This window comes from Pipra filicauda, unplaced genomic scaffold, assembly GCF_003945595.2.
Source record: "Pipra filicauda isolate LSUMZ 115617 unplaced genomic scaffold, ASM394559v2 scaffold10_size6260569_pilon, whole genome shotgun sequence".
Lineage (NCBI taxonomy): Eukaryota > Metazoa > Chordata > Aves > Passeriformes > Pipridae > Pipra > Pipra filicauda.
In genome coordinates this window covers 2,564,051-2,576,368 of record NW_024103541.1, presented here as the reverse complement: position 1 = coordinate 2,576,368, position 12,318 = coordinate 2,564,051, and the positions used below count along the sequence as shown (strand labels likewise).

The window sequence follows — 12,318 nt, the reverse complement described above, 5'->3', positions numbered from 1 at the left end:
ATCTCTGGAAATAGGCCAAATATTGTCTAATGTAGCACAAGAGCTGCAACAACACTATTTGTGGTAATACTACGCAAAGGTCACCTTTACCATACTTCAATCAAGTATTGAAGGGAAATGGGATTGTTATTGCTCTGGCTGCCCAAGTGTGTCCTCTGGAAGCTTAACTGGATGCAGACGTGCAACTCCTCTATTGTCAGTGAACTAAAAAATACTTCACAGACCTGTCATTGTCTAAGCCACTGAATTGGCTGAGAGATTATTGTACTTACTACAAAGTCAAAAAAGAGACAACTTTGCACTGAAATCAGAAGTGCAGTCTGCATGAGATTTTTGCACTTTCTAAAAATGTTATGGACAAAAATGACATTGCCATAAATAAGAAAATGCTTAGCTCTTGCAGTGGAGGTAGGTTTAAGGCCCCGCAGGAACGCTTTGTGGATTCCAGGACAGAGATTTCGATTGCTGGCTGTGAGGGCAGAGCAGAGCCTCTCACTGTGCCACAGCTGTGCCAGCTCTGCAGTGCTGTCAGACACAAACCTTCCCTCTTCCAGTAAAGTAAGTGTCAAACACAGAGAACAGTCATGGTAAAGTTAGTTTATATGAGCATTTTTTGCATGTCAGTCTTTCAGCTTTCAGTAACTTGTGACTGTTATATCTTCATAAATAGGTTTATGCCACCTTACACATTTACAAAATCATGCTTCACTGTTGCATTTGAATGCACCCCATATAATGGAAAGTAAGACACTAAATACATTCTGTTCTGATTTACCTTGTTCTGCCTGAGAATAAACAAACCTTTTATCTTCATCTCATGTATTATTACTAACAAGTTTCTGAAGTATACACATAAGATTCTGGAGTCTGCTGTACTGCACACAACTTCCAGAAATGGTAAAAGATTTAGTATCTGCTCTGTCTGAGACTTCAAAGAGTGTGTGTTTCTGCTTTGCTTATAGAAATAAAATCCTTAGGAACAAATTCCAAATCAGATTTTGAATGTAATTAGAGGCAAAAAAAGGAAGAAAAATAACTTTGAAGGGGGAGATCATTCTATATTATTACTCTTATAGCTCACTTTATTTGACCCCAGTCTTTTTTTCTACCAGTCTGTTCTGTGATATTCAGTGGCATCACAGTATTCATGTAGTGTGATATCTATATAGTATTTTCAGAACCCTAATAAGTTAGAGTTATTTTTCCATATTTAAAAGAAATTATTGTTGAAATGTAACTGGTTGTTTTAACTGGTTAACACAATTGTACAGAGAAAGCAAATAAAGTCTGTAAAATTTCATGAAGAATAGATTATTCAGTAAATTGTGTGCCAGGAAGACCAGAAAAACCGATTAACTTGTAGTTCTAAGGAATAAGCAACCTTTCACCTGAAAGTTTTTACTGAAAGTGCGATATAGAGGCATCAAAGGTATCCAGATTCACAAAGGCATAGTATAATAAAGGATAATGCTCCACTGGAGAAAAATACTCTGCAAAAATGACACCATGATGTTCTGTAATTGCCTTTCACCGACAATTTATCAGTTATGTTGAGTAAAAAGCCTTGGAAGCTCAAGTAGGTGATAGGAGAGCATTATTTCCATTTCATGCATCATCATGATTGACTGAGAACATAAAGACCAAATTACTTTTGGATGCATCTGCATAACTCCACAGCCTGCAGTGATGTAGCACTGTTTTATCTGTCTATATAATTCAGGGTGGGTTTGTTTACAAAATAGCCCTGTGGATTTCATGATTTCATTGTGCATCTTTCTTCTTGGGCTCTCTCTGCAGGAGTCAATGGAACAAAATGTACAAAAAAAACCTTGCTTTGACAGTAAAGACAGCAAAGTCACTCTGAAACTAGATGATATCCAGAGGTCCCTTCCACCCTAATAATTCTGTAATTCTGCGAAAGTACCAGGAAAGAAAAAAAAAAGATATTCAACTGAATTTGATGTGAAAGTTCCAGGATTACTTATGTAGGACTAGACAAGTCATTTAACAAAATAGTATGCTCCAATTTCACCTAATTCTAGTTCTCCTCAAAAATGTCTTGGGGAAAAGAGAAACAAGAAAAATGTGCCTTTCAGTTTTGCTGACAAAATTCTAGTTTCCTTCCCATAAGACTAGTTAGCTTTGAGTCCTTCTCTTCTTTTTTTTTTTTTGTTATGTTTTTAAAGGGAGCTTTTATTGATAAAGAGCTGCTGAGTATAGGAGATGTCACACCATTTAAACTCACTCCTGCAATAATTCGCAAATTGACACGGCTAGTTTTGTACCTGTCTGCCTGTCTGTTCTACCCCCAGGGTCAGCGGGCTTTCTCCTTTCATGGGTGACAACGACAACGAAACCCTCGCCAACGTCACCTCAGCAACGTGGGACTTCGATGATGAGGCTTTTGATGAAATCTCTGACGATGCCAAGGACTTTATCAGCAATCTGCTAAAGAAAGACATGAAGTAAAGCTGCTGGACTTGATACACTTTCTGTGTTTGCATTTTAGCTGAGCTTGTCGCCCGTGTTTCCCCACTGTGAATCTCCACATGGCCGCAGCACCTCCGGCGATACTTTATAAGGAGCTCTGCGTGCCCGCCTGTCTGTGCGTGCAGCGCTCGCTTGTTTTACCGCAGGGAGCAGGGGCTGAATGGAGCACCTGCTTTCAATCGCCGGCTCGTTCTGCTCTTCCCTTCCCTCGGGCAAGATGCACCCTGAGGTTTTGTGTGGCCACCCCGATCTCCTCTGTTTCGCGACACAGATTCCTGCATGACATGTCCTGTCTCGATCTGAATGGGTTGCAATTTTTTGCCATGTGTTGCTTCTAAGTGTGGTACCTCTAAGTAGGCAGCTTTCCTATAAATGCAGTAATTGGGCGAGAAAAAAAAAAAAATCAGAGTTGGAAGCCCTATTTGCAGTAGTGCCTGAACAGAGCAAGGAAAGGAAACATACTTCTTCCAGTGAGTTAGCAATTGGATGGATGGAGAACAGAGGGTTTATTTATCTGTGCCCTTGAGCAAAGTGAAGAATGGGTGTGACTTGAGAGATTTGGACATTTCTGGTTTTTTAGATATTCAGGATGGTATTAAGTGGTGGGACAGAGAAATCTCTGTAAGTGAAGGAAAGAAGATCTGGGATGGAGTTCTGCCAGCACGAAGTAGCTGAATCACTGACACTATGGCTCTGCTCTATGTGTTCCACGCCTAAAACATATGGCTTTTCCTGTTCTGTTTTATAATGTTTTATTAACAGTTAAAATTGCACAGTTTTCTCTCAAAAATATCTACAGAAATTATGAAAGTGAGTTTAAGAAGTAAGCAGGGCTGGGAAAGCAGGGCCATGTGATTTATCTTGCTAAATTTAGGAAACAGAAAACTCAGCTCCCAGAAAATAGAGCACAAAACAATGTTACAGCAGGTAGGTTCGCCTCTTGTTACTGGCAACACTGACAGGTCTTTTTATGTAAAAACAGGAGTCGCTTCAATTGTACTCAATGTCTTCAGCATCCCTGGCTGCAAAAAGACACCAAAAACATGGAAGCCAAAAAACTTTCCAAAGATAGGATGAAGAAATATATGGCCAGAAGAAAATGGCAGGTAATGAAGAGGACATGGAATCGGGCTCAATATCTTAATAAGTCTCTTTATTTTTAATGTTTTTGATTCTGAGAAACACGTCACGTCAGGTGGTTTCCGATGCTGGTGAAAGCTCTGGTGTGGCCAGAGTGTGAATGCAGGACAGTGGGTTTGGTTTCTGCATCGAGCAGTAGGAGGGTGCACAGCTGCACATACACTGCACAGGGTGATTCCATTTCAGGCTGCTAAAAGGCATATCAGTTCAAGTATAGTTTTTCGTACTCTTTTTGGGGTGTGCCCATCTCTCTTCCCTTCCCTCCCCTCTCCATGTCACTGAGGAATGGGGGGTTATGTTGTCCTTAACGAACCTGAACAGTTCAGGTAAAATTTATCCACCTGGCCTCTGCAAAGACACTTTATTTTGTGGTAGTTTCATGCTACTGAGCCAGTAGTTCTGTCCTGTTGGAGCCTCAAGCTTCTCATGGATTTGGTCATATTGGCTTAATAATTTTCTTTGACCTATTTGGTCTTCATATCTTCGTTTTTCTTAATGCTGGGACTGTTGTAGCAGGTCCATCTGTGCTGCTGTCCATCTGATAGCTAGAGGAGCTGCTGTGTGAAATCTTGCATCCAGCCTACAAAATATTAATTTATATAAATCTACCTTATATTTCCTTTTATGTTCTACTGTACATGTTTCTTGGAGCTCATGCAAGCTGTACAGAAATACAAGTGTCCGTACTAAAGCCAGCATAGTTTGAGCATATTTTAGTATGCTGGTGGTTGGTCCTCGATCCTGTCAGAGGTCTGCTTCCATCATGCAGATGGTACTTTCTCATTCATTCCATATTTGCTCGTTATTCGCCTTTGATGAAGCTCAGTCCAGCCCATATGGCTGTGGAGAGAGCCGTCCCCCACCAGAGTTCAGTTCCAGTTTAACAGGACATAGCTCTCTTGCTGGCCCTCCTCTCGCACAGCGCTTTTTATCCGCGGCTAACAGAGACATTCATTTAGGTATGAGTTCATCAGGGGAAGTTTATATCTGCAACTAAATTTGGTAATTCAGTCCAGCCTGCTCTGTCTCTCCTAAAACAACAGAGCTATATATAAGCAGTTTGTCCAACAATTCCAGTGAGGTTTGCAGAGATCCCAGATAATTTGTCCGAAGCACGACTGTTGCAGAAAATCACATGCCTGTTGGACTGGATTGATCAGAAGCCTTTTATGTTATGTCTTAGAAAACAGGCCATGCTGTCCGAGCAATAGGAAGACTGTCATCCATGGCAATGATTTCTGGTATGAGTGGGAGGAAGGCCTCTGGGAGCTCGCCTACCAGCCCTATAAATGCAGACAAAGCAGAGAACGAAGGTAAGGAGTTTTTCTGCACCATATTTTTACGTCTCTCTGAATCAATCTTACTGAAACTTTTAGCAAAGTGCTAGAGACCAATCACTGAGTTGGATATTCCTGCTTGCTCTCTCACTGTCTCTCTCTCTCTGTTTTTATCTTCATATTTTTTAAAGAAATCTCTCAAAAATTAATTGTACTTATATTGTTCTGCTACTCAGAATGTCCCAGTATAAGTAGAGGCAGTAAACTCTTCTCTTTTTAAAGTCAAAGAATTAAGGCAGATTTGTCAGCTGCACTTTCTCTGAGTTTGGGAATGCATGTTTATACAAAGACGACAGTGATGTATTGCCTTCTCATGCAGGCGAGCAAGCAATAAAGTATTAACACTTGCTGTAACCAAGACACATACCCTGCATTAACCATGCTCCTCAGATGGGGCATTTAGGGAAAAAAATAATGTGTCTGCATTATTCCCCTACACCCCCAGCTAAAATGTGGATTTGTGGTTTGTAACAATCAGAGGTGCAAATGTTTCACACTGCTGAGAATCAAGCAAGTAATTTTGACAAATCCACACAGACTGTGGGCCTGATACAAGTGGAGCTGGTTTATTCCCCTGAGTAGCAAAAGCCCAGGTTTGGTTAGAAAGAAATTCAAGAAAAAAATACTGACGATGCGTAGCATGGTGGCCTGCAAGTCAACTTCTTTCTATTTATGGCCTGAATCTTTGTCCAGCTGCAAAAGATTGGCACAAAACTAAGCAGCCAAAGTCCTCGCTGTCCCGATTGTCTTACAGAATTAAGTGAAATAAAAGATGCTTTAATTACCATCTGGTAATTAAAAATTAAACTGCATCTTTTGAGAACGTGCCCTGTAAAATTAACTACCTCTTCTTCACTCTCCTGCAGATGCTTTCCTTGAAGAAGTGGCTGAAGAAAAGCCCCATGTAAAGCCATATTTTACTAAAAAAATCCTTGACTTGGAGGTTGTGGAAGGAAGTGCTGCTAGATTTGACTGCAAAATTGAAGGTACTTTGAATAAGCATGTCTGTTTCTTTGTTTCCTTCCTTGCCAGTTTTCTGCATTGAGCAGTTTGACTTTTTCAGGGTTTTTTTCTGTATTGTTGTTGGGTTGGTGCCATTTTTCTTTACCAATATCTGCCTATCACAGCATGAATGTGTTGCAATAACAGAAATTATCTGGAGCTGCCTGAACTTGTTCTGTGCTTGCCATAGAACAGAAATCTACAAGAGTCAATCTGTGAATCACTAATTCAGAATAGCAAGTGGGAACTGTCATATGATTTTTGAGGGTAGAAACAGTAAAAACAAGATGCAACATATTTCCATAAATTGAAAGAGTATACTCTTAGAGACTGCTAAGCAGAGACCAAGAATTAGTAGGAGGTCACTTCTCTGAAATGACAGACAAATTTCAGGTGGCCTCAAGATAACTTTAAGCCATACATACATTGTATTAAAAGCAAAGAAGTCCCTAACAGTGTATATGCTTGAAAAGTAAAATTAATATCATTGCTCTGGTTACATAAGTCACATGTAGAAAATACTGTATTGTTGTTTGGGTTTTTTTTTTTAAATTTATGAGTTTGAGAAAGAAAACTCAGACAGGAATATGCAGACAGAAAGCATAAGTTTATAAGAAGGCACTTAAGCAGCACGGGCGTGGTCAGCCCAGCAGTCTGAAAGCCAAGACCACTTGCACTTCTATTGCAATGAGATTGAAGCTTCTGTATCTCAGCTGTGGATGAAAACTAGAAATTAGGAGAGAAGAGCTGTGAAAACAGAAGGGATAGAGTCAGTACCATACTGCATGTGTTCAAGTTAATTTATGATGTTAAAATGAGGTTCAGAAACTGCCTCACTGACCTTCTGCTTGTTTGTTTCTGTGCTCCCAATCTCTTTCACTGCCTATGTTTCCTACCTCACAGTGGAGATGTGAGGATGGATTATTATTGCTGATGGATGCTCAGCGTGAGGGGTATGTGCACAAGTACTGCATGGAATAAAACAGATGGATGTACCACAGCTGATGTTCCAAACTTTCCAGTGTATTGCTGTAATGTTCATTGTGTATTAAGGATTGCTGCACTTTATTTCTGCTCAGTGGGAAGTTATTCTCCCATCACAGTCCAGAACTTGGCTGAGACAGCAAACCTTGAATTTGTTATAGCAGCCAAGAGTACTGTATAAGGGATTGTTCTCCAGCAGGCATTGTACAGCCCTGCTCTGGAGGCTTTGCAGAGCCATTTGCTTCACAAAGGCTCCAAAACTCCTGTTGAGATGCATAATCAAAATGTTTTTCTGAGACTCCCTGGCTTATCCTAACAAACAGAGAGAAAATGGGAGTGCCATGTACAGGACAGGCTGGCTTGTAAGGAGCAGACTAGGAGGAGGAAGATTTAGAATAGCCATGGCGAAGCAACTCGAGAAAGATATTAAATTGTAGTTGTAAGCCAAAACAGCTTTACCCTTGAAATTCTAAATCTTGATGTTGGGAACTGTGGTTTCCAGAAAAGCTGCAGTGTAAGGTGAGCCTCAAATACACTGTCAGGAGTCCCTCGCTGGCTGCTGGATGTGACACATAAAAAGGTGTCTGCTGGCACTGCTAAAGGAGTGGAAAGAGGAATCCAGCGAGTACCACCGTGCTCACTTGCAATTTTGGTTATTCGTAATAAGGTTGTTTCAGGTAAATGGGAAGGAAAAAAGCCTTGCATCATCTACATTTATTTTACATAGAATTCAATAAAATATTTGCCTATCAACATGTTGGCACGTCCATACACAGAGAGGGAATTAGAGTGTAAAGGAATTAAGGATGAGTTAATATTCGTTTATTGCAGTTGCTGTTCTCTCTCTGCTCTTGCAGGATATCCTGACCCTGAGGTAATGTGGTACAAGGATGATCAGCCTGTCAAGGAGTCCCGTCACTTCCAGATAGATTATGATGAGGAAGGGAACTGTTCTTTGACTATTTCTGAAGTATGTGGGGACGATGATGCCAAATACACCTGCAAAGCTGTTAACAGCCTTGGGGAAGCCACGTGCACTGCAGAGCTCCTTGTGGAAACAATGGGAAAAGAAGGAGAAGGAGAAGAAGAAGACGAGGAGGAGGAAGAATGAAACAAGGCTAAAAAAAAAAAAGAAAAAGAAAAAATATATTTAAAGACTCTCCTTATAAGGCTCAGAAAACCAAGTTATCAAAAGCACCTTGTGTGATACGTAGGTCTTTGGGGGAATGTTATTTCAGCATGATCAGTTGATACCTGTTTGCATTATCTGTGGGCATTAATTCAAATCAGCAGGCACTTTTAAGTTGCCAGCATGATTGGATTGACTTTAAGCAAATCATCAACTAAGTTGCCCAGTCTATTTTTAAAATCAAATGTATGGAAAACAAGACTACATTTATATTCTGAACATCTTAAAGAAAACTAGTCTATTTACTGAGCTCATTGCTCTACATCATCACTTTCCTCAGCCAAAACTCCAGCTAAGTTGGCTCCCCAATATATACTTTACAAGGAATCATTGGCCAGACATGCAGCGAATCTCTCCAGTCCTAAGGAATAGGCTGCTCCCTGAGCTGTGTCTTTTATAAGGGAAGGCTTGACACAGACAGCATTGCAATTTGTATGTTGGCATGGTTCATTTTTCATTTGCTTTAAGCAGAATCTCACAGTCCTCCTAACTTCAAACACATTTGCTGCCCTTTGTCAGTGTGCTGTTAGTGCTGTTGTAATACTGGCAAACATTAAACATCCAGGTGGTTTCCCAAGATACTCCTGATCTTGCTTTTAGCCAACTGATCACACTTTGTCATCTTTCCCTTATGGAGCCTGTCACTTCCACGCAGTTACAGCTGCCTGTTTAAGAAACAGACTGAAAACATAAAGACTGAGAATATTTTCTGTGTTTCTGGTCAGTCTAATAATGATTCATATATATGCTGCTGTGAAAAAACAGGTTATTGCACAATCAGTGACTTCTCTGTGCATGTGTGTGAATGGAATCACAAGTTAGTTAAAGTTTTACTTGCATATATTTAGAAATTGCAAAACAGATTTCAACTGATGATAAGCTGGAAACTCCCACAGATTTTTGGAGTAGCCAAAAAGATAGTAGCCTGGATTACAAACTCATCTATACTTAGCAGTTTCCAAAGAATCTTAACCTATATAGGACCTATTTCTACCTTATGAGCTTGACTGTCTTGTTTTTGTCTTGAACCTGCACCAGTAAGGCTGTTGCGTTTTTTAAAGGCGCAAAAAAACAAAACCAAAAAAAAAATCCAACTCCCTTTTTTTTTCTCAGAAATTGTTAATGCACTCAGACTTAGTAACTTTGCTTTCCTTTCACAGTATTGGCACTTTTTAATTTTTTTTGTTGTTGTTCAGAGGTAATATCAGAGGCTGCAAGGTGATATGCACAATCCAAAACCAGTGTGTCTTATATCTATGTATCATTCCAAAAGTGATTATTTTTCTTTTCCACTTTTTGTGTGTAAAGCGCAACCATTTGCATTTCAAAGGTTACCTCTTTTAAAAAAAATCATTACCTTAAATCCTCACCATTAAGTAGTCAGTGTACTTTAATACAGGTGTGTACATTATCAACCTTAGGTTGTTTGATATTACCTAGTTGTGTATGTGTTTCATATGATTTGCTCTTCTACATTCAAAGCTCAGTTAATGTGGATGACACGATGGTTTTTAACTGCTTTACTCTTTGTTGCTAAGTTCAGATTGCCAGCATGTCTTTTCCTTTTCGATTGATGAAAACCTCTTGTTATACTAAACACAGTATTGCCACAATTCCTTATACAGAAAGGTTGTGAATCTGATTTAGAGCATACAGAGCTTTCTTCACGTTTGTTTTTTTTTAAATGTTTTAGGCAACAATGGGGTGTATTTTGTACCTTAATAAAAATATGCTAATGATCTCTCTATTTGTTAAACCATCAGAATTGCAAAGATGAGACTGCTACAGCTGTAGTTACTCACGGTTCCTAAATAAATACTACCACAAAGCACGCTCCTCGTATACTCTGTTGCAGGCGTTACCGCGCTCACCTTGGCTACCGTCTCGTCCTGCTCTGCCCTGAGAGCTGCTGGGCACACAAATGGATGAGGTGGTAACAGTGAAGCCTCCCTGACCTCTGTGGTGCTGCTGCACTTCTCCTGCCCTGTCAGTGCAGGCTGGTGCTGTGCAGAGGCTGCTCTGCCCCCCAGGTACAGCCTGGGGCTGGCACTCGTAGCCATGTGCTCTGCACATCTCCAGCCTCATCGCATCCCTCATCACACACAGAATGATCAGCAGGGGGAATGTGGATGGGGCACCATGACAGCTGTGGGTTTGTTTTACAGCTGAAAATTCCCTTAAGGTGGGGAAACGTAGATCTGAAAGAGTGTAAGAGCAAGAGAGAAAAAACTGAGGGAAGTCTCATTGTAGATGTGGACTTACACCAGTGTTCCTAAAAGCTGTAAAGATGAAGATAAAGGCAAATCTGCTTGTGCTGCTTTTATGCAGACTTTTTCTCGCGTGCAGTCCTAGACACTACGGACCCTGCAGGACCACACGGAAACTCCCTAAAGCAAAGATTGTGAAACACCCTGCTTTACCAATATGTTTCTGAGCAAATCTTCGGCCCTTCAGTCATCTTTGCAAGATGCGCCTCAGTCTTGTGAATGTACCTGACTTCATACAGTGACTGCTGATTTCTGTCCAGGAAGCACATGCATGAACCAGGAAAAGGTCTGGCTCTGATGGGCTGCTCTGTGGGTACAGCAAGGTCTGTGGGTACATATACTGGGTATCAAAACCCACAGACTCAGTATTGGTGTTCCTGCACAGATTTTCCTTTCCCTCTCATACTTTACTAGTCCTTTTGGGTTCCACAACCTATAAATTGCCTGTTTTTCTTTTGCCCCAAGGATATCCCAAGGAGCTTACCATCTCCCTGTTTCTTCCTATTAACATCCATTCTAATCTGCAGGAAATAATGACTTCTACTTCAAAAATTAGATGATACGTGTCTAATTCAGATCTGAGCAATTGATTCCAACCTGTATTTGACCTCGAATTTTTTTGTTTTGTTTGAACAACAGAATTCTACTTCCACTGAAGAAAGATATTTTATATACTTGAAACCCTGTCTCATTTTTCCAGCCATCCTAATTGGCCTAATAAAAGGCATAACCTCTTTCTATAAACCTTGTCTTTCTTGTATAATGTTTGCAGAAAGCCACTCTTGGGGGCTCATAAAGTTGAAATTATCCCCAGTATCAGAGGTATGCAAGACACTGGTACTGCTCAAGATGGACCATTTAATTCTATTTCTTTTGTATAACATTCAGTCTTCTCAAGTAACATGGACAGTTTGGGACTGGCTGCTGTTTTTCAGTACTCATGTTTCTGGATTTGCAGAAACTTAATTTACTGAATGACTGGCCTGTCCAACCACCCAAGCATCCTGTGCATATTTCTGGTTGATGGAAGACACCTTTGCTACTTGCATATGTGGCATGCAGACTGCTGGATTGCTGCTTCCCTTTTCTCACAAGGAAGACAGCACCAAACTTCACAGCTCTCTCCTCTGCAGTGACTGTCAGGCTTTGAAAAGGTTGAATTTGTTTTTTTTTAGTTGCATACATGAATAATGAATGATTTGCTACTCTAAAATTTATTTACTGAAACACTGCACTAAAACATTGGTGTTTGAAAATGGAATTCTCATCAATCATCTTTGCACTTTGAGCCCTCCTGCCTGCAAGAGATGTAATGCCATGACTTTATTAGGCCACATAAATACTCCTGTATTGCTGGGATGGGAAGTGAGGCTTATGCTGTTATTCTGCACTGCTCATAAAGGGACTGCACCATGACATGCATGGGAAATAAACTGAGAATTGTTTATGGAAGTCGAGAAGTAACCCCAGAGAGTGTTTACAATTTCTGTAAGGGAAAAAAAAATAAAAATTCTTCCATTATAGCTCTCCAGAAAGGCAGTTCTGTCTGCCCCAAGAAGGATACTTAAATGTGTGTTGCTGGGAAAGTTAACGCTCTGCAGGCTTTGCTCTTGTGTGGAACTTCAGCAGGAAATGAGTTACAGCCAGAACTGTGCTCAGCAGCTTATTCACAGACAGAACCACAGAATTGTTCAGGTTGGAAAGACCTCTGCAGATCATCCAGTCCATCCCACCTGCCAAGGCAGGGTCACCTAGAGCAGGATACACCGGAATGTGTGCAGGTGGTTTTGGAATGTCTCCAGAGAGGCAGACTCCACGCCCTCCCTGGGCAGCCTGTTCCAGAGGTCTGCCACCATGAAGAAATTTTTCCTCATGTTGAGGTGAAACTTCTTGTGTTTTGGTTTATGGC

General features: G+C 40.6%; 1 protein-coding gene across 7 annotated transcripts in view; it reads left to right on the top strand.

Annotated features, from left to right (window-relative positions):
* MYLK (myosin light chain kinase) overlaps positions 1–9,973 on the top strand; it is a 201,432-nt gene extending 191,459 nt beyond the window's left edge. For 6 of the 7 annotated variants that reach the window (XM_027714929.2, XM_027714928.2, XM_027714930.2 and 3 more), the window contains 5 exons: positions 2,313–2,465; positions 3,473–3,596; positions 4,814–4,943; positions 5,834–5,953; positions 7,811–9,973. In XM_027714929.2, the coding sequence (XP_027570730.1) occupies positions 2,313–2,465; positions 3,473–3,596; positions 4,814–4,943; positions 5,834–5,953; positions 7,811–8,064 (781 nt within the window). In that variant the 3' untranslated portion in view covers positions 8,065–9,973. Of the gene's footprint in view, positions 1–2,312; positions 2,466–3,472; positions 3,597–4,813; positions 4,944–5,833; positions 5,954–6,872; positions 7,028–7,810 lie in introns of those variants that run through there. The other variant, XM_039381866.1, reaches the window with a different exon arrangement.
* Positions 9,974–12,318: the final 2,345 nt, after the last annotated feature.